At 41.7% G+C, this 22,499-nt stretch overlaps 1 protein-coding gene across 1 annotated transcript in view; it reads left to right on the top strand.

Annotated features, from left to right (window-relative positions):
* LOC143137432 (myelin-oligodendrocyte glycoprotein-like) overlaps positions 1-5,239 on the top strand; it is a 30,583-nt gene extending 25,344 nt beyond the window's left edge. The window contains exons 3-6 of the mRNA XM_076297627.1: positions 3,404-3,757; positions 4,044-4,155; positions 4,510-4,576; positions 4,731-5,239. Coding sequence (XP_076153742.1) covers positions 3,404-3,757; positions 4,044-4,155; positions 4,510-4,567 — 524 coding nt within the window. The 3' untranslated portion in view covers positions 4,568-4,576; positions 4,731-5,239. The remainder of the gene's footprint in view (positions 1-3,403; positions 3,758-4,043; positions 4,156-4,509; positions 4,577-4,730) is intronic.
* Positions 5,240-22,499: the final 17,260 nt, after the last annotated feature.

The following is a 22,499-nucleotide window of genomic DNA, read 5'->3' as shown; positions in this document are numbered from 1 at the left end:
CATTATTTATGTAAATAAATATAAACACGACCAGAATTTCATAATATTCAGACTGGCCCAATCCTCCTGAAGCTCTCGATTAGCCACTCCGGCCCTGCACTAGCATAATGAATATGTGTTGCACAATGCTTGTACACAGTCACAGCTTGTACACACACCGATTTCTTTCCGCTGTCGCATCCAACTCCGGGCTGCCTTCGTTATCTTCCCATTTCAACATGTGACCACTCCACACCTCCACTACCACGCAAAGTCACATACAGGCATGAGGCTACATTGGGCATGCCATGAACCGTCAACACTGTATGATGCCCCGAACCGACACAAGCGAACCGAACGGTTCAGAATTGTTTTCCCCCTAATAGACATAACATCAGAAGTTAAGGGGTCCCGACCATGGGAACCAACTCCTTCCACACCCAAGCCACACCACCTGCTACCTACTGTACCCCAGAGGTGTGGGGAACAGGGAAGATGTACATGAGTGGGGAAATTCAGAGGAGCATATTCAATCTACACTCACCCCCAATAACTTCACTGAATTTCAACCACCAAAAGTAAAAAGAAATATCAGCAAGGTATACAGACATTGTACACAATACAGTATAAGAATAAAATGCAGAGAAAAACTGAAACCCTCAGTGACAGGGAAAAAAACACAGGTAAGTGCAACCTGCCAAGTTAATTAGGACCACCAGCAATGAAGGCTGGGAGGGTATAGAGTAGCTATACTGAACCATAGCAAAGGTGCCACCTCAAAACAAAGGAATACACTGCAAACACAGACAGGACATGTTTGATCCTTCCTTTCAAGGAAAAGTTCACAGTGTGGAGAGGATCATTCATAAAAGGAAACTCATCAAAAATATACTTATTACTTATTATTATATAGCTCCATCCTACCATTGATGAGAAGACTGCCACACAGCTGAAACCGTGCGAGACCGCTGAGTCCCATCTCATTCTGAACAACATGTGGCCCCAACACACACGCCGTCAGACATGGAGGCCGCCTGCTGTTCTCTTGCCTCCGAAAGCTCAGAGGAAACATGGCTTGTACTGAGTCCACCTTATTTGCCATTATTCTGCTGTTATAATCATCAACCAATCAATTGCAGCAGTTGACTTAAATATACAGACTCATTTCGTTTTACAATCTCAGCTCTTGGCACCAACCCAGGACACCAAATAACAAAAACCCCATGAATGCTCAATAGATCAAATAAATAGACGGAAAAGGAAACTCATCAAACATATACAGTATTATCAAGACATAGTTAAAGTAGAAATGTGTGATTAATCTCTAGTGGGCTCTTCTAAAAAGACTGCACCCACTGGGCAGAGACATACTCATTATGAGCGTATTCACTGGCTTAATCAGTCTGCCACGCCTTGTGTGCATACCACCCCTATGGCAACCAGGTGAGACAGGAGATGCAGTGATACCAGTGTGGACAGGATAAGTTAAAGTTGAGTAGTGATCAAAAGACAGACTCGTTAGAACATCCGACACCGCACACACAGGACTGTCGCAGGCTGACAACGCTATCAAGAGTAGCATTATCCCCTGATAATGACTGAGCTGCCATCCTCAATGAGACTGCGACCAGAACATGACGTCATCAACATCAGGATTAGGAAGTGACAAGAAGTTCACCGGCATAATGAGGTTCCTGTTAATAGTTTTCACACTACCCACTGGACTCATAATTGTGTGGGGTGTTATTCACAGAAAAAACAGTGTAAACTGTCGCGTGGGTGGTAGGGCTCTAATTATACTTCCGGGAGTGTGGTTCATCATCTCTGCTTGGCTATTCCCCATGGGGTGATACGGATTGGTGTGTGATTTCTCCTCCCCAGCTAACAAGAGCAGCTCCGCGATTAATGAGCTCTCAAAATTTGCCCTTTGAACATTTGAAAATTGCACCTGTGAACATAATCCCTGACGTCCTTTTCTAGCACGTCCCAGTAAAATCTTGTGGCATGGCCAGCCACAAAGTACGCTGCCAATCCTGGTGCCCCTTGCAAAAAAAAAAACATGACGTTCAACATAATCCATCGTCACCTTAGCATCGTGAATACTGTATTGAAAATATACAACAAATATTTCGCACACTTGTTTCCACGGAACAAATTCCCATATTACATGAATAAATATCAAAGTTACATGGATTAATTTACACAGACATACATATACCGTATTTTCCGGACTATAAGTCGCGTCAGTCAAACAATGCCTCATAAAGAGGAAAAAAAAACATATATAAGTCGCACCGGACTATAAGTCGCATTTATTTAGAAATGTATTTCACAATAACAATAACAGACAGACTATGTTGCTGGACACAGAGAGGCCAAAAAGATTGAGAATTCTACCGGGAATCTTAATGAAGATAAAGGAGTGAATAGCAGCAAGCTGAGGCGAACTGTGCTATAAGGAATGATGGCTCAATTCAGACTGAAAACGCTTCCGTATAAGATGCTCTTGTGTTTCCTCACGTATCGGGCCTTCCACCTCCCTCCTCTCTCCTCAGTCTTGTCTCCTCTAGTTGCAATTAGAGAAATGAGAGATCCTTGATGATGTTGAGCTTTGAACGATTTCTGGGGCACGTGCTCGAGGACCGAGGAGAGAGACTGTATACAAATAGAGCTTTGGGATGTGCCTATAGACTTCAACTGCTGAACATGAGAGATCCCTAAGCTTAGCACCATCCTACCAGTGATGAGAAGCCTGCCACACAGCTGAAACCTGTTCGTGCGAGACCGCTGCGACCCATCTCATTCTGAACAACATGTGGCCCCAACACACACGCCGTCAGACATGGAGGCCGCCTGCTGTTCTCTTGCCTCCGAAAGCTCAGAGGAAACATGGCTTGTACTGAGTCCACCTTATTTGCCATTATTCTGCTGTTATAATCATCAACCAATCAATTGCAGCAGTTGACTTAAATGTACAGACTCATTTCATTTTACATTCTCAGCTCTTGGCACCAACCCAGGACACCAAATAACAAAAACGCCATGAATGCTCAATAGATCAAATAAATAGACGGATATACAAGGACAGAACATAATGAATCTGCCAGCTGACTGTGTGAATAACTAACACTAATATAAATGTAAGGTCTATAACATGCAGTTTTCAAAAGTTGCATTTATATTTAACTACTGCATAAGAACCTGACAGTTTTGTGTTGTTTAGTTCAGTTTTTCAACTCATCTTATCATTACTATTAGGTTTTAAACATCATCGTACTTTTTTTCTGTAATTTGCTGTTGTTTTCAAGGAAGCGGCATGTTCTTGTATGATTAAACAAACAGCATCATCTTCATTTAATCTGCTCTTGTATTTGTGGTGAATTGTATGTATGTATGCCTCTAAGCTGTTTGTCTGTTTTTACAGGGGATTTCCAGGTAGTTGGTCCAGATGGTCCTCTTACTGCTGCTGCTGGTGAGGATCTGGTCCTTCCCTGCTCCCTGAAGCCCAGTATGAATGCTGAGGATATGACTGTGGAGTGGCTTAGACTGAACGACCAAGGACAGAGTTCTGTAGTGCACCTTTATAAAGACCACACCGATATAAACACCAAACAAATGCCATCTTATAGGGACAGAACATCCCTCTTCAAGGAAGAACTTAGCAAAGGAAATGCTTCACTGCACCTCAAACAACTGCGTGTTGCTGATACAGGACACTTCAAATGCTTAATACTATCTAAAGACTATGATGATATCTCAATACAACTCACTGTTATAAGTAAGTACCTTTTGTTGTATGTAAAAATTTATTTTTTTATACATTTTAGATAGATACACATATAAAACATGTTGCTAAGCGCTTGATTTGAAGCAAATGGTGCAAGTCCATTTAGGGCCCTACCTCCCTAACCTTACAGCTCAGCAGGACAGAAGTCCTGACATTTTTTTGGGCACAACCGAAATCCACTTTTGCTATATATTTCAAACCATGCATTTACTAACAATGTTTTGTGTGTGTGTGTGTTTTGTTTTATAACTAATTCACATTTCTTAATCTTTTGTAGAAGGATGGTTTGATCACTTGGAGCCTTTACAAAATCGTTTTCACATCGCTGCAGGAGTGGCTGTGGCTGTGGCTGTGGTTTTGGTGATTTTGATTCTTTCAATGTTATGCTGGTAATTATTCACATCACCTTCACTTTCAGTTCAACAGCGGGCCAACAGCCCAATAAGCTTTCAATGAGATGAAACACATGAAACACATGCTTCATGTTGAGCAGCCTTGTGATTATGTACTCAGAAGACTGTCCTGTGATAATGATGAAGAAAGCCATATTTAATGTTAATGTTCATCTTTTGACAATATCTCAGCTTAGTATTTACTTTCTGAAGGTGGCAGCATTAGATGCTACTCAGTAAGCGTATTGTGACTAAATTTAATACTAATATATGCACTCATTCAACAGCACTGTTGTATCTTAAGTTGATGAGATAGTTACCTGCAGTTCAAGAGCTCATTTTCTACTCCAGGTGCTGTTGCTGTCATGCCAGATTTAATTGTTGTGGCCGTGAAGGTTGCAGTTATTAACACCAAAAGGTAATTTCATTTTGACATTATATGAAAAATTAACAATCATTATAATATTAATATTATTAATAAGAATAATAATAAATCAAATCAGCCATGAATGTATATATCTTCACATTCACCTAACTGTGAAAATGTATTGTTTTTATACACCTCTTTACAGGTTGCATCTCTGTTCCACTGATCCCCTCTACATGTTCTGACTGACCTCGCTGGGTCTGCACTGGCTCCGCCCACTTGGCATGCTTGTGTGCCTGTCTTTCCAGCAGGTCTTTCCAGATGGTAACGTAGTGGTTAAGGTGGGCTGGAATGCAGTAGGCTGAAAAGTTGTGGGTTCAATTCCTGGCTTCAACCATTCTGCCCTTGATCAAAGGCACTGAACTCCAAGTTGCTCTGGGGTCAATGGCTCTTGTAATATGATTGAGATGTCGCTTTGGATAAAAGCATCTGCTAAATGAATGATGAAGGAGAAGTAGCAGGTCCTCCTTGATTGGCCTCACTAAAGGGCAGGACTCGAAGAAAGCCTTTGTTCCACCCAACAGACAGGCTATCTCCCACCATCTGCATTTTGATTTTGTTTTGAACAATCCATTACACTTGCACCACATTTGTACTTTGTCCTCACTGTACTGACTGTTCCTAAATGCTTTAATAAATATGCTTTATTAATTATATGGACTCCCCTCCATGTTTCTCATGCCTCAGTGTGCAGTGATAGAACTGTGTGTGTGTGTGTGTATGTGGATGTGTGTGCATGTGTGTGTGTGTCTGCGTGTGGATGTGTGTGTGTGTGTGCATGTGTGTGTGTGTGTATCTCAATTTGTCTCCATCTCCTTAGAGCCTGACAGTGTTGGGGAGTAACGGAATACATGTACCAGCGTTACGTATTCAGAATACAAATTATGAGTAACTGTATTCCGATACAGTTACAAGTTAAATAGTTGGTATTTAGAATACAGTTACATTGTTGAAATCAATGGATTACATGACGATACTTCTCTGTTTCATAAGTTTGTTCACTCTCTAAATAAATTAAGGCAACTCCATTTCCCAGAAGCTCCTGAAAGCAATCTATGATGAAATTGTTTACATGTTTAAATCCAAGCCCGCCCGCCGTCTTTCACTAGCCTCAAAACGCAGCCAGTGCGCATTATGGACACGTCATCGGAGACCCTGAAATGACTGTTTGCACAGCAAGTTAAGCCCTCCTTACACTGACAGACTTTGGAAAGATTTGCAAAGATTTGGAAAAGATTTGTGAAAGACTACGGTCTCAGACCCTCTCACATCTAAAGACAAGTAGTAGAGTTTTAAGTCACAGACTATGATTTTGCAATGACTAGGGATCTTGCAGGGTCACTATTTACAAGACTGCAACTAGATTCCTTTAAATTATTACCCATCGTGCAATAGATAAACAGGAACTGAAATGATAGCCTACTAAACACAAAGTCGTATTTTCGTGTTTCTGCAGCATTGTTTCATGCGTGACATGCCTAACCGATATAGAGTTGTTCTGTCACGTGGAAGAGCCGACTAAATATGTATAATAAATGACAAATATTATTAGAATAACAAATAATCATATAGGCTACAGCTGTCGCCTACTTTGCCCCTTCCTGTTTGGTGTTGGAGAGAGGTCACTATTGGTTTTTATAGTTCACGTCACTATTTGCATGAGCCACGGCTAGAAAGACTTGCGATAATATCAAACATGTTTGATATTGTCGTAACGGCAAAACTAGAAAAGGACTGACTCCGACTTACTTAAAACCGCTAAGATTGGCACCTTACACTTAACGATCTAGTTGACGGGAGCGCGCCGCGATTCAAGTACAACTCCCATGATTTCTGTCCGACTTTGGAAATTTAGTCGCCGACTGTGAAAACAGACCAAAATCGTGCAATGTAAGGCCGCCATTAGGAGTAAAGTAAGTGGAGGTAACTCCTGTTCCTCACTGATCGTGGTTCCTGATGTCTGTTCAAAGGATATTTTCCCAAGTATTAATAGCTCAGGCTACTTCGGCCAATCGGTTACACAGTTTGCTAAGCAAAGCCTAGTTCACGTGTTGATTTAGACCTACAATAAAACCAATCTCTAAAATAGGCAGTGCACTGCATTCTAAGTTTTTTATTCTAACTTAAAATAGCTTAATGGATTATAATTTTTTCTAATTAGATCTACATTTACGTTTTAAAATGAATTATATGGTGCAGCATCTGAAGAATTATTCTTGCGAGTAGGCCTAGCGTATTTTAACGTGCGGTTTTTGATTGTCATTACGCGATCACGTTCATTTTGAGAGCACTGATATACAGTAGCCCATAGTGTTTACATGTACAGGTCATTTGCGTTCCACCTGTCATATGCGCCCCTCACTTGTACTGGGTTGATGCCACCGAAAAATCTCACAGGCACACCTTAATTATAATTTCTGGCTACGCCCTTAAAGTAGCCTATTTATTTTGTTTGTTTTAATTAGCCTAGTCCCCTGCTGTAGTTTTAGTGGTCACCTTGCTATTTTAAAGTTGTATCAGGTAGCTTAGTTGACTTTACATTCTCCTATGTGGGCCTAACACTTCAGCCATTTGGAACAGAAGAACGCACCAGAATAGGCCTGTTTAGTAGGCCTAAGCAGGATTTGATGGCCGCATTCCTACACTTATAAAATGCAATTCAATGCGAAAGTAATCTAAGTATTCAGAATACGTTACTCAGATTGAGTAACGTAACGGAATACGTTACAGATTCCATTTTTGGGCATGTGTTCTGTATTCTGTAACGGAATACGTTTTGAAAGTAACCCTCCCAACACTGGAGCCTGACTGATATGGGATTTTGAGGGCCGATACCGATTTCGACGTTTGAGTTTTTCAAAAACTGATAACCTATCGGCCGATAGTCATTTTTAACAAACAGTTTATGCTTAATGACTCCCCCTTTATGCAAGCAAAACATTTTACAAATATGATCAGTTACTTTACTTAGTCAGATTTTTTCTTTTTTTTTCTTTTTCCCATGGCCAATTTTCCGTCAAGGATTCCCGTGACACTGAAAGACCGGGGTACACAAAACTTGGTGGGCATGTAGCCCCACATGGATAGCATGGAACCATCGTTTTTCGTTTTGATCTGTAGTCCCCCTGCTGGACTGGACCCCCGAAAGGAGGGTAGGGCAGACACAGTTTTCTGTGAATATCTCGAGAACCGTAGGGTTTAGGAGGACCACCTTTTTTTTGTATGTTGACCTTAAGGGGCCATGTCAACCCATTCCATAACCACTCATTTCATGTATAGCGCCACCTAGTTAAAAACAAAAAAGTAAAAATTAGGTGTTGTAATCGCAGGTATCTGTGACCTACAGTGGGCAGTGCTTCGACTTGGCCAGCTTCCCTCGCGGTCCGCGCGCGGGATCACGCGGCATCATGCGACTTTAATTTGTATTTTTCCAGTGACGCTGCAACGACGCTGCAACAACTGGCAGAGGTCTCAAGTGAGCAGGGTGTCTCGTAAAAAGAAATGGAGCTGGAAAACCCTACACAGACTTCACTACAGACTTTAGCAGACTTGTTTATAAATAATTTAATAGCCAGAAATATGCCTGCCCTGCCCTAATAAAGACATATTTGGTTAACGGCGAGTGAATCCCGTTTGCAGCCGTAGAAGAAACGCAGGACAAATTAAACATTCTGGTTTTCTCCGAGTGCAACGATGATAGACATCATTTGGACAAAATATAGAGCATATTAACCTCCGTTGCTCAGCCAAATGCCTTCCTGTTACGTCCTGTTATCACGGAGTTACAGGCGATAAACGATTTTTGATGGTCACAAGTTTACTTCATTAGCGTTTATTTTTTTGATTATTAAAGAGTGTTTTTCATTAAAAGGCTTGACTTCGTGCTTATTCAGAAGAGCATTTAGTGCTCTCCCCAATCCCAGACGTTCACATTGCATGTTTGTTTGTAATGGATGCAACCGCGAGATACGCTTGCCATAGGCGCCGATACCGTGGGTGCTCCGTCTCTCGGGCACCCACTGAAAACATGGAGCACCACGTGTGCCAGCTTACAGTCCCGGCTAAATTTACATTAATTTAAAATCAAACATCGCAGTTTATGTTAAATTCAGCATCTCTCATAATGTGATTGGATATGTTGCTGTCAATTCCCTACTCCATATACTAACCACCAATGAGAGCGTCTCTCGTATGAAAATTCCTGACACTTCCCACCTGAAGAATTAACGCAAGGCTTTGTCGGGTCTTCAGCCCCGAATGTTTAAAATGTATATAGCCCTGAATATCATTTTAAAAGTAGTCTGACAAAGCTTATTGTTTTGTGACACAGCTAAACACTGGTACCTCATAGAACGTCTATAACATAGCCTAGGTGGTCGCAACTCACAAAAGTAAAGTAGATAGAAAGAACTCACGCAAATCTAGCCTACAACACGCAGACAGCTTCATGTGCAGGGAAGAGAGCGCGCGCGCACTGTGCTTTATGAATCCAGTTTAATGTTAGTTTTCAAGACATATATTTTTTTACATGTCTTTTGTCCGAGTGGCTGTAATGTAGCCGAGTGCTCATGGCGTATGAAAAGCGACTTCAAACCACCTAAAACAACTTGTTTGTGAATGTCTGACAACTGCTGCAGCGCATGCACGCGCAAGGAAACCAGTAGGTGGAGAAACCAGAAGGCACACAACACCGGAACGATTTTAAGGCTATTTCGCATAGGCTACTCAATGGTGCTATTTCACACGCATTATAGCGACCCCCACTCACCGGGGTTAGGTGGAAGGTGTTAATAGACGATTGGCGTAGCCTACAGTGGACTAGGGCTGTCAAAATTGCTCAAAAATGACGTTCGAATATCCCCTCTAAAATAAACACATGTATTCGAATATATTGGAATATCTAGGCTATATTATGTGCGCATTATGTCAGTGACGCGCATCATGTCATCTGTTTTTAACTTTTTGTATGGTTATTGCTTGACAGGGGGGGATCCCAAGCAGCTTTCAGCCATGGCATTTCCTAATTCACCCGACACTGATATTCAAAATGTTGAAACTATTTCAGCATAGCCTATAAGCAGTTTAATTAAATGTAATGTTAGTTGTAAACAAACGGGCTACTTTGTGAGGCTTGGCCTCACAGATGCGCTCGTGCCTTAAATGGCAATACAAATCTTCACGATAGGCCTAAGTTATTAACTGACCGCCCGATTCACATTGGCTGGGGGGCAGGGGGGTCCATCAGACATTTGTTCCCAAGGGTCTATGAATTGTTAATCGAACGCAACTTTCCACCTCTGAGACAGCTTAAAAGAAGTGTAGAGGACTCCTAACTTACTAAGACCTACTGCATTCAAGGCAGGCCTTCTGTTGAAGAATTTTATATAAATCCTGCGCTAACAGTAATCCTCCTACCCCCCGCTACCACAGCTGTGGATAGTGTGGCATGCTCACGCTTTATGTGCAAACTAGGCCTATAGCCCAACCATTCAAAAAATAACAACTTGCCAGATATGCCTTCATATCTTTGGGCTTCATTCAGCATTTTGTTCTTCCACTGGAAATGACTCTTCTACATTTGCTGCCTGCTGCATCCTTTCTGTTTGTATTGTTTAGAAAATGTTTGACGTCTTGAGTTAATGCATTAAACATTGTTTGCTGGTAACCAGCCACAAATAGCCAGATTCTTGCGTGCGTACATTCTCTATTCTCTCCAAAATGTGCCCGTTCTATAGGCTGGCCAAGTGCGTAATTCTGCGGCATAAAGCAGATGTATTTGTTTATTGTACAGAAAAATAAAAATAACCTGTCAAGCAGTCAATTGACTACATTGCAGTCAATAAGTAGGGCAAATTACGAAACCAAAACGTGTGTCATAGTTGTCTAAGCCTCTGCTGTGAGGCCAAACGTGAAGGGAGAGGCAACTGGCATGTGATCTCCCCACGGGCCAATGGATGTACAAGTTTTCTCCTGTGCCTACAATATTTAATCCAGTGTTTTGTCAAGTTGCAAAATGCTATTCGTTTTAACTAATTTTTATGATAGTACCCTATACAAAGAGTACTTCATACTATCTTAATTGCTTTATACTCAATACTTGACCAATGGCTATTGCATCTGTCTGTGAGAATGTGGCATGTGATCTACTGTGTAGGCTTCATAAAATAAAATAAACAGATTGCTAATGGCCTACAAGCTGATCTGGGGTGCGTTTCCCGTACAACTACGGAGGTTAGCTTTTTACTAACAGGATGCATCGTTCAACTAACCAACATGTAAGTTACGACTGTTTCCCAAAACTGTCGTACTTACATAGTACTGTAAGTTTAGACCATGATAGTTTCCAAACTTCAGTAGTCTGGACTAAGGTGGTTAATGACGTTTAGTAGCATGTGAACGGGCACCTGCACATACTTCTGTGGCGCATTGCGTTAAGGCCGGCAGATGACAGCCGCCGTTGCACAGCAGTTACCAGTCCCCTGTCCAAGAGTTCGAATCTGGGTTAAGATTTTGACAACAATATTGACATCGTTGTTTACCTAAGTTTATCTTTTGTGCAGATCATATTATCAAAATCAGAATCAGCCTTCTTGGCTTGGTTTGCGTAAACTAACAAGGACCCCCCCCCCCCCTCCATGAAAATTGAAGGCTACATATTCTCAGCTGACTCGTCAAAAAGTGCGCACCACCTTATTATTATCTACAGGTGTGTGACTTACTTACGTGCACATGGCTGCAAATTGACTTTTAATTTATGTATTTTCTGCCTTGGGCATTTTAAAATATGGATGTATGGTGGTTAGAAGTGTAAATATCAATTAGAAACCTAAATATATTTATAATTATTAATTTGCAAACAAATAACTGGCGTCAGTGACGTCTTTGACATGAATATCCCTGGAACTATGCTTCTACTAGCATTCTACCACAGGTCGAGAGGTGTAGTTGTAACTACACAACTTTACGATAATGGTTGCGAACGTTCGTTGCTACTATGGTTTTGGGAAACACTAACGTAGTGTAACGATGCATTGGACTATGTAAGTTCCAAATATGAATGTAATTCTGCGGCATAAAGCAGATGTATTTGTTTATTGTACAGAAAAATAAAAATGACATGTCAAGCAGTCAATTGACTACATTGCAGTCAAGAAGTAGGGCAAATTAATTTACGATACCAAAACGTGGGTCATAGTTGTCTAAGCCTCTATAGCGTAGCCTGTTAAAAACATTGCAGAAGCCTACCCAAGGCTACAGATTAATTCTGAACAGTTATTTCTCTACTGGCTCAATTATCACACCACTGTTTTGATTTGCGTAGTTGCGTTACCCCAAAACTGACAATAATGTAGACAGCAAATTTCGATTTCGATTTTTGTTACCACCGTGTAGTCAAGCCTTAAGCCATACCCAAGTAGCCTAAATCGAGGTAAATCGAGCTTTTTCAGAAGGGGCGGCAGGCAGAGCGATGTACAGTGGCAGAGCGACGCACAGTGGCTGAAAGTGGTACTAAAGCTTCACGCAGCTTCACGCCTCGTAATGCGCGACTGAAGTGGCCATTTGAAAGCGATGCCCACTGTAACATGGTCAAAACTGCACGAAATTGGAAGTGTAGGATCATTATGACACCCTCCGAATGCATGCCAAGTTTCGTGGACTTTCGTTCTTGGGGGGCCATACAATAAATTAATTTGTGTACATTTAGTGACCGTACACCAACAGAGTTTTCTGTGAATATCTTGAGAACCGTAGGGCCTAGGATGACCAATTTTTTGCGTCAGTTTGCCTCCAGGGGTTATGTTAACCCATTCCATATGCACACATGTGCATAAACAGATATTCACACACCAGTGTTGTAGTCAAGTCACTATGCCTCGAGTCCGAGTCCAGGTTCGAGTCCCCAGTGTTCAAGTCTGAGTCAAGTCCAAGTCATTAAAAAAAACATCCCAAGTCAAGTCCGAGTCGAGTCCACTACTCATCCGAGTCGAGTCACTATTGATCCACGTCGAGTCCGAGTTGAGTCGAGGAGGGAGAGGAGACGAGGCGCGATAATCAAGACCTGGCTCCGCTCGGCACAGGAGACCCCGGGCGACCTCTGCACTGGAGAGGAAGAACAACTGCTGGAGCTGCACTACCTGGAGGACGAGTTCGGGAGCGGATCCTCGGCAACGAAGGAGTTCGGGCCGGCGACGGACGAGTGCGGTGAACTCAGCGGGAGTGAGGACGGCAGCGAGAGCGGCAGCAGTGCGGGGAGCTGCGCGGCCAGCAACGCCAGTCGGGGAGGGCCCGGAGCGGCTGCCCCCGCCGGGGGAATACGTGCGTGAGTTGGCGGCTCACCTCCGGCCCTCCTCGACGGCCCGGCTACTGGTACACACTGAGAGGGAGCTGGTGACGAGCGGGGACGGCCACGTGGTTGCTAGCACGCCCGCACTGGATTGCTAGCAGCGTGGCTCCCCGTTGAGTGAGCTCCTGCTGCGTGTGCACCCCACGTGTTGTTGGCGGTACTGTCAGACTGGGGGTCGTTTCTAGAAAGCGTCGTTTGCTAACTTGCGTCGCAACCTCGGTAGTACGCTCCATCGTTCTTGGATTTGGTGTTTCTAGAAAGGGTAGTTCAAACTCTCAATCGCAAACAAGGACGCAAAGTTTGGTCATTTGAACTACTGCCCCTAGGCAGTCGCACTTGTGTCGTTCCTTGGTAGTTCCTGTTGGTGTCCAGAGCGCCTAACCAAAAATCACAACCCCCTAAACAAAAATTGCGAAGTGGATGTTTATCTCGTGACTCAATGATTGATCTATCCTGTAGCTTAATTTTGATTAAGACACTGACCCCCTACTTGGCTCATTCTTGCTATTTATGTTAATTCGAGTATTGCCTTGCTTTTAGTATTATAATCTTCATAGACTCTTACAACAGCAGTGATAAATGGTGTAGTGGCTAGAGCAGAAGACTTGTTATCCCAATGTTGTAGGTTCGATTTTCTTATGATGTGAGATTGTCCTCTTGCTTCTCGCTACCTGCAGGTGAACTGTGTGACACGTAGATTAAATTGTTTTTGACTGATGCCTTGTACCTATGGTCTCTCGATGTAGAGTAACTATATACATAAATATGTATGGTCAAATCCTATTGTTGTGTCTCGTAGGCCTACTCTTACTCAGAGATGAAAAGAAGAGATAGGATGCGAACTCCGGCCGAGCGCGCAGTGCACCAACGCGCTGCCGTTAGACCTAAGCCACGAGATAGTTGATAACCTATGGGATACCCAGATATTTCTCCAGGCTATATATTTTTTCCAACACATAGATATTTAACACAAATAATGACTCATATTGGTCTGCTTAAGTTAACTGTTTTATATGCTTGCAATAGATTTAGGTTTTGGCTGATGGCAATGACAATACCAGCATTAATCACTCGGTTTAGATTAGAAACATGTCGACATAGGCCGTGACAGAACATTTCTAGGGGGTGGGGTATTACACGTTGCCACTGTTTCCACCAATGATATGTATCGCTGCATCATCAACAACGTTGTTGGAACTATGGTGTTCGAACGTCGGAGGTAGCCAATTGCGACACAGGTACGATGCTTTCTGGAAACAGGTGTAACAGTGTCGTTGTTTGGTCGCAAGTTGCGTCGTACCATGGTGGTTGAGCAACGTTGTTGCCAACTTTTCTAGAAACGACCCCCTGGACTGAGTGGCGGGCGACGTGCGCCGACGTTAGCATGAGGCTACCTTGTGGTCATTGCCGAGGACGGCAATGGCTTGTTGGGGGAGCTGTGTAACGTCGGCGCACAAGACATTGCTTATCGAAATCCCACGCAGGGCATGCTGGCATGCAGGAGCGAACATTTGGGGTTTATGTCTGTATTTCTCCTTAGTTATGAGTCTAATGTTAGCGTCTTTATTGTAACATGTTTCCCTTTTAGTTCTCCCTCGTATGTGATCCTCTTGGTGTGGGTGGCTGCGTCCACCCCTGTATGTGTAGCGTGTGTGTACTTGACCTGCTCCGTGTGTACTATGTTCTGTGTCTGTGTCCCTGCCCTCGTTTCCTGACGAATAAAGAACAAAGCTCTGACTCTGAACCTTAGAACGTTACAATAGTATAGGCAGTGTTGTATAAGTTCATACTTCACAAGAGCTAGATGGACGTTGGAGTAGGCCTATTTTGTAAGAGGTAGTGTGGATCATAAAAGGGCCTCCCCCGGGCATTTTTTTTAAAATTCTGGCTGTTAAATATAGCCTACACAATTTTAGCGCAGTTTGGGAGGGACAGAAACAGAGCAGGGCCCGTCTTGGTTAACCTGGCCCTAGCCAGATGAATGTCGTTCCGCTTAGCTCCGCCTAGCTTCACTCACATCCATCTGGAACCTCTTCCATTGAGAGTGATTTCTCCAACCAACTTTATGGTTTAGCGAATCAGGACGCAGGGCGGGAGTTTCATAGATGTGACATAGCGTAGAAGAGACTGTGAGACTGTTATCAGAGTCACGGGTTGGCTTCGATGAGAGTGGTTGAAGTAGCACGTCAATAGATGACGGACAAGTGGCTTATTCAATCATATGCAAGCATTTTTTGATTAGGTCCAGCCTTCTGAAGCAACATTTCAATGGATCGGTTCCAGATGGATGAGTGGAGCTAGACGGAGCGAAATTCATCTGGCTAGGGTCAGGTTACGTCTTGGTAGCTTCTTCCTGACTCCCGTGACGTGAACAGGCTACCTGCAACTGCATAATGTTATCACTTCACTGACACTATGGAGACATATTTCAGGTCAACAATAGAGATGAAAACTAGCTTTCGGTTAACGGAGATGCAGATCATCTGCCTAATTCATTTCTTTGCGCAACAGGCCACATTCTACGTTCATTTCAGCGAGATGAGTCAAAATTAAATGTTTTTTTAAGCTGCCATCGCCATAGGCTACTATTTGCTACGATATTCACCTGTTAGAAATAGAACAAGTTGCTATTTCCTTTTTTTCGTGCAGTGGATTAGGCTATCAAATCGCTCATTTGAACAGTAACAGTAATTCACTTCATTCGTGGTTTTAAATATAGTTGTTTCTGGCCTATCCACGAGAGGTTCAATTTCACTTGCGCAGACACGTAGGCCTACATTGGAACTCTACATGGACACTCTACTAGGCGATTTAATGTTGCTTCTATATTTTATGACACTGTGACCGTGTGCTAGCTTCTATAACTACCATGTATTTTTTGTATTACAGGTTACCAAATAAATGGATAGAACCAGAGGCAGTTACAAACAGTCAATAGTTTATTTAATCTCTTTGCTTGTATTTGGCAGGGGTAACAAGATATAGATTTATCGACATACAGTACATCATGACAAGGGACAAGAAAACAAAACACCTAACATAGGCCCAGAGGACCAACCCAAGTAATTAGTTGTACTGCTAAGATACAACTGACAAATCTTCAGCCATACGTGATTACTAGTATACTCATGCACACGCTAGTGTAGCACTGCAAGCTGCAAAACGCCCAAGTTAAATCACACGTTGATATCAAGAGAAATCACACAAGGAACAAACTTTGTATCGAAACTCAATCATTAAGAGAGTGTTTACACCGCAAGCTTTTAAGGGCAGAATAATGCCAGCTATAACCTCACAATAGAGCTATCCCTGGGTTAGGCCCACAAGACAAGGACAAGGGGATAGGCCCAACAAGGAGCCAACACAGGAGAACAGACATAAACAAACAGCACGAGACACGTGGCTTCAGCTACCTTGGTATATAAACCAAAAAAAACAAACAAAAGAAATAAACAGAGGAAAACAGTGGTCAGACTACGAATGATGATTGTTGTAGATCTACAACAGAGATTGTTCACATTAGCAGATATTGCACATTTTCCCAGATGTACTATAAATACATCATTCCTTTAAACCAGTAAGACTGTTCACATTAGCAGGTATTGCACATTTTCCCTAATATACTATAAATACCTTACCCCTTTAAATCATTAAGACTATCCCCATTAACAAGTATTGCACATTTTCCCAGATACATTATAAATACATCATTCCTTTAATGCTCACAAAAATACAACATTGAGAATAACAACTACAGAATAAGCATTAGCTAGTTAAAATAGGACAGTAGCCCCTTGACCACAAGAACACAATAAGGATTAGTACAGCAGTGAACTGCCTACCTTGGCTGTGACCGCCGTACAAAACCACCGTTTCCAGAAGGAAATTGGAATGGAAGAGGACCCACGAACGATAACTATGGGGGCATTAGTAAGACAGTATGATTACATTACACATATAGTATAGCATGGCTAACTAATAACATAGGGCCAGGGCACCGTCAGCTTTTACCTAGGCGGATGTGCTTAAAACCATTCTGTATTGCCTACCTGCTCATCCCTTGTTACTCCCAATAGCAGGAAAGACTTTACATGTAGGCCTACGGGTCTCGCACCGCCACAGTGAAACGAGCCAGGGGCTACGAGGAGTTAAACAAACACTAGTGAGCCGTACGACGGCTAATAACAAACACAGAGCGTAACATGCACGGCATACAATAGCAACAGGGCTAATCAGAAACAGTGAAAACCAAACGAACATAGCAGCTTACCTCCTAATGCCCAATGTAAAGTTTGACAGTCTCAAATAGCGTGCCTTCCCCGGCTTATGTCTTACTCCGACCAGCGACGGCAACGTGCAACTCAAACAATTCCCGGGAGCATTTCCTGGTTTATCAAAACGGATGTTACAGACTCATTAATCCTCATCTCATGCACCTGTAGGTGTCAGCCAGCGAACGTCTACGTGGGCTGACCCTATCACAACACCAAAATTAAGAAGTATGTATCTTGATCGGGAAAACGTTTAGTTTATTTGAAAATGAATGAATGGAACCTCGCTTCTCGCGTCAGTCAGGAAAAACACGAAACAGGAAAACACGAAACAAGGCACGATGATCAGCTATCCAGCAGCAGTGTGTGATGTTAAGCCTAGGCTGAGTGTAATCTTAGGTAATGTCATGTATGAGAACTAATATTGCCTGGCAATACTACATTGAAATAGCGGCGGCCATGTCTCCAGGCATTTTGGTGTTAAAGATAACGTAAGTTTGCTTTGCATGTGAACATGATGTGACTTGCGATGTATGACACGAAGCAGTAGCTTAACATTCCCTTGAACTAAAATTAGTAGCCTATTACAAATAATTTAGATATTAAAATCATAAAGCAAATTATAGCCTAATTACATACTACAATTATAGCCTTATGATATATTACAAAAAAAAGTTGAGTCCTCGACGAGTCATCGCGAGTGGGAATGCACGAGTCCGAGTCCAAGTTCGAGTCATTCAGTGCTCAAGTCCAAGTCAAGTCACGAGTCTCTAGATTTAGCTAATGACTCGGACTCGAGTTCGAGTCTCGGACTCGAGTACTACAACACTGTCACACAGACGGTTCCGTATCATTGGTCCGACATCCCATTAGTCCGACATCCCATTAGTCCGAAAATGACCCATTGAGGAGAGATTCCATAAGTCCGACATACCATTATTCCGAAAAAAAGAAGCCCATTGGTCCGACATCCCATTAGTCCGACGATACACTTTGAATGAAGTTTCTAAGTTAAACTGTTCAAGAGAAATTGCGTCTAGAAAAAGTGGTAAGCGGAATAATAATAACTAGAAATGCAATTCCAAGGAATTACCAGTGCATGAAAATGCTAAAGTTGTGATGTAAAATATCATGTATAGTTAAAACAGATAATAAAGAGATGGTTACTACGGTGATGCTAGGATAGACATGGTGGTTGCATAGCTTAATAAAAGTTGATAGTTTAAAAGTAGACTGTTTAAAAGTTGAATGTAGATAGTTTAAAAGTTGTTGATAGACAGTAGATAGTTTAAAAGTTGTTGATAGACAGCTAGTTTAATAGATAGTTTAATGATAGTTTAAAAGTAGACCGTTTAAAAGTTGAAGGTAAATAGTTTAAAAGTTGTTGACAGACTGGAAGTTGAATGAATGTTGATATTCAAATAGTTTAATGGCTGTGCATAGGTAGATATTTGACGATAACTGAAAGTTGGAATGGCTCTAATGTTCGCTAGCAGTTATGCTAAGATTTTTAACTATGCTAACCATGCTACTTAGCTAATGTTTTATAGCAGTGCTAGCAATGCTAACCTGCTAACCATGCTACTTAGCTAACGTTTTCTAGCAGTTTAATGAATGTTGATATTCAAATAGTTTAATGGCTGTGCATAGGTAGATATTTGACGATAACTGAAAGTTTGAACGGCTCTAATGTTTGCTAGCAGTTATGCTAAGATTTTTAATTCTTTTAACCATGCTACTTAGCTAATGTTTTATAGCAGTGCTAGCATGCTAACCATGTTACTTAGCTAACTTAACTAACATTTTCTAGCAGTTTTACTAAACATGCTAACTATGCTAACAATGTTAGCATGCTAACTATGTTAACCATGTTACTTAGCTAACTTAGCTAATAATTTTAGCAGTTATGCTAACTATGCTAACTAGCATGTCAACTATGCTAACTAGCATGTTAACTATGTTAACCATGTTACTTAGCTAACCTAGCTAATCATTTTAACAGTTTTGCTAAAAATGCTAACTAGCATGCTAACTACGCTAACCATGTTACTTAGTTAACTTAGCTAATCATTTTTAGTAGTTTTGCTAAAAATGCTAACTAGCATGCTAACATGCTAGCATGCTAACTATGCTAACCATATGACTTAGCTAACTTAGCTAATCATTTTTAGTAATTTTGCTAAAAATGCTAACTAGCATGTTAGCATGCTAACTTGCTAACATGCTAACTATGTTAACCATGTGACTTAGCTAATCATTGTTAGCAGTTTTGCTAAAAATGCTAACTAGCATGCTAACATGCTAGCATGTTAACCATGCTAACTAGCTACAGTGGGTAGGAGTCATAGTTGATGACAAGTAACAGTTACAATGGCTAAACAGTTAAAAAGTTCAGTAGTTTAAAGGGTTAAATTGTTTAACAGTGAAATATTGTAGTGAGGACTTTTATTTTGAAACAGTTTTTGGCAGAGGAAGCAGTTTAACAGGATGTGTAGTCTTAATAGGCCAGTTTGTATGCTTAAAGGAACACGCCACCCAAAATCAGTAGTGATATGTGTAAAGCAATTTACAAAAGATTCACTGAACAAAAATGCTGATGTGGTACATGAAAATGTAGCTAAAAATGTGGAGAATGCAATGCAATCAAGCATTTTGGACGATATATTGTCACAAGCTGGCAGAATAGGCAACAGGCCGATGTGCGTTTTATTTGGAGACTGTTTTGCGCGACAGAGAATGAGTTTGCTGCTGATATTCTGGGGATAGGCCTAGCCAATGTACGACTTTTGCCTTAAAATATATTTGCTGCATTAGATCAGTCTTTCTAGAACAGGCAAGGGCTTTCTAGCCTCACGTCAGCAGCGCTGCATCATATAGCCTACATTAAAACAACCAGCGGATGGTGGGCAGGTGCCGTTTTGAAAATTGGTCAACAAACTTTGGTGCTGATGGATGGCTGATGGATGATACGTTTTGCTATGCAGTTATGGTTGAAATAATAGCCCATCAGCGCATCTCTAGTGTGTGTGCCTCTCTCGCTCAGAGGGGAGGGAGAGGCTGAGGGTCGATCCAGCATGGATTCTAAACTCTGTGGTGGATAGGATCTACAATTAGGTGTTAATAATATTACCACGCTAGGTCGAAGTACTCCCAAGTGCTATTGCTCCACACATTGTAGTTCTCATGTTTATTCGCTTGGAAAATCGTCACGTTTCATGTTGTGTGCCCTAACATTTTTCATCAACTACTCGTGCAACTGTATTTAAGTAGGTAAAACGTGGAGGTGTTTGAATACTGCTATGTGCCTCTCTCTACGGCCACGGCAGAGCCCGCTAGCATAGCAACATGCTAACACATTCGCGCCGCGCGACAGCGTTTGAGTGCACCTACCGACGCAGGAGAGGTACGACTCAACTCGTGAAAGTTACGGTAAGAACATATATCACTACTGATTTTGGGTGGCGTGTTCCTTTAAAGCCTGAGACTGGCAGTTGAGATCCAGGGGGCGTATTACAGAAACTTCCTAACTCAAAAATCCTATCTTATCTGTTTGGTAACTACGGTAACAAGGGTTAGGATCGGATTTAGGAAAAAAGTCATTACAGAACGGCCGATCCTAAAGTCAGTTTCTTATCTTAACTCCAGATAGGAAATGTGTATTACAGAAATATCCTAAGTTACCAAAATCCTAAATAAACTGTCCTAACTTTAGGATGACCCATCAGCTCTCCTAACTGTCACAAATAAGCGAGATGGCAGCTCTTTTGTTACATGTAGCGCAGGCACTGTCTGTATAAATCTTAAATAAACTACCAGTGCTTTTTCAAAGTTCACAATGTCTCGTTTTAAATGTCAAGGCCCTCGGGAGTCTAACAATGAAGTATGGAGCTACTTTGAGACTCGTAAATGGTGTAAAACAGTGATTTATTTGCATGGCTAGGCGGATAACTAGCGCCCGATTTCTGAGTGCAGGGGACAAGCCGAGATGAGCTATACGTTCACACTCGGTATCATGTTTCAACACACTTTAGGTCAATATCACACCGGAATTCTCCTTTAACAGAGGTGGCAAAAGCCATTGGTGGATTAGCGCGAAGTTACATCAAGTTTCCAACGGGTAATGAACTCCACATTGAATTATTATTATGATAGCTGCTAGTTGTGAAGTGAGGTGATCCAACAACAAGTTTCATCTGTTGCTAAGTAACAGACATAAAAGCTGAACGTCGATGCTAGATCGCCTACTTAGGATATCTTAACTTGAGATAAGATAGGATTCCTAAATTAAGATAGGATATGTTTCTGTAATACCAAATTGAGAAAAATCCTATCTTACACTTCACCTATCTTAACTTAGGACTTAAGATAGGAAGTTTCTGTAATACGGCCCCAGGTGGCCTGAACACCTGCCATAGGATTCTAATTGCTTAATGGCCGTATTATGATGTCATAATCGGCAATGTTAAGTCTATGGGGATTTTTAAAAAGTTTTTCTTTAATAGTTTAAAAAGTATAAAAGTTTCAAAGTTGAAAAGAGATAGCAACCCGATCTGTTTGAAGACCTACGATAAAAAGTTTGAATGAAGTTTCTAAGTTAAACTGTTCAAGAGAAATTGCGTCTAGAAAAAGTGGTAAGCAGAATAATAAGAAGAAGAAGAAGAAGTTGCCTAGGAAGAACAGTACAGTGCATTTTCATGCACTGTAATTAAACAAAATCGATCACACAGAGTTTAATGTCCTCCCTAATGTCAAGCTATAGGCCTACTAACTGAAACATTAACCCATAGTGAACGTTCCCCTACCCAAAATACCCTTCCCTGGATAATGTAGGCCAGCTTGTATTAGGCTACTAGATTTACCCTTAGCCTATATTTACCCTAATGGCCTTTTCGTTTGACCATATTGCTCACGTTTACACATTGTCAACTTGCCCTCATATGGTCTCGAATCAGCTAAGATTTACATTTCCCCCTAAAAAGTATTCTGCTACAAAGTAAAACAATCACTTTATTTCACAAACTTCATTTTTTTTTTGCAAACGAACATCGAAACGTGTTTCAGTCTAAAAAACCCATCACAAATTAGTGCATCCCAAATAACGTATGAGGAGGAGACACGCAAAATATGCCCACAGACGCATTCACAGCATAGAGAACAGTGAAGGTGAAGTTTTGGTCATTAATGACTTAGCATAACCCTCCTTCATCAACCCACGACCCACCGGCAATTAACAATTTAGTTATTTTTTCTTTACCCGACCTGCCTAATGCCTAATCCATGGTGTCCCACACAGCAGAAG

The sequence above is a fragment of the Alosa pseudoharengus genome, unplaced genomic scaffold (assembly GCF_046254945.1).
Source record: "Alosa pseudoharengus isolate Yale_2024_CS ecotype anadromous, Long Island Sound unplaced genomic scaffold, YU_APseudo_1.1 YU_APseudo_1.1_scf_1, whole genome shotgun sequence".
Classification (NCBI taxonomy): domain Eukaryota; kingdom Metazoa; phylum Chordata; class Actinopteri; order Clupeiformes; family Clupeidae; genus Alosa; species Alosa pseudoharengus.
Note: the sequence above shows the minus strand (reverse complement) of the source record. Positions and strands in the feature narration are given on the sequence as shown.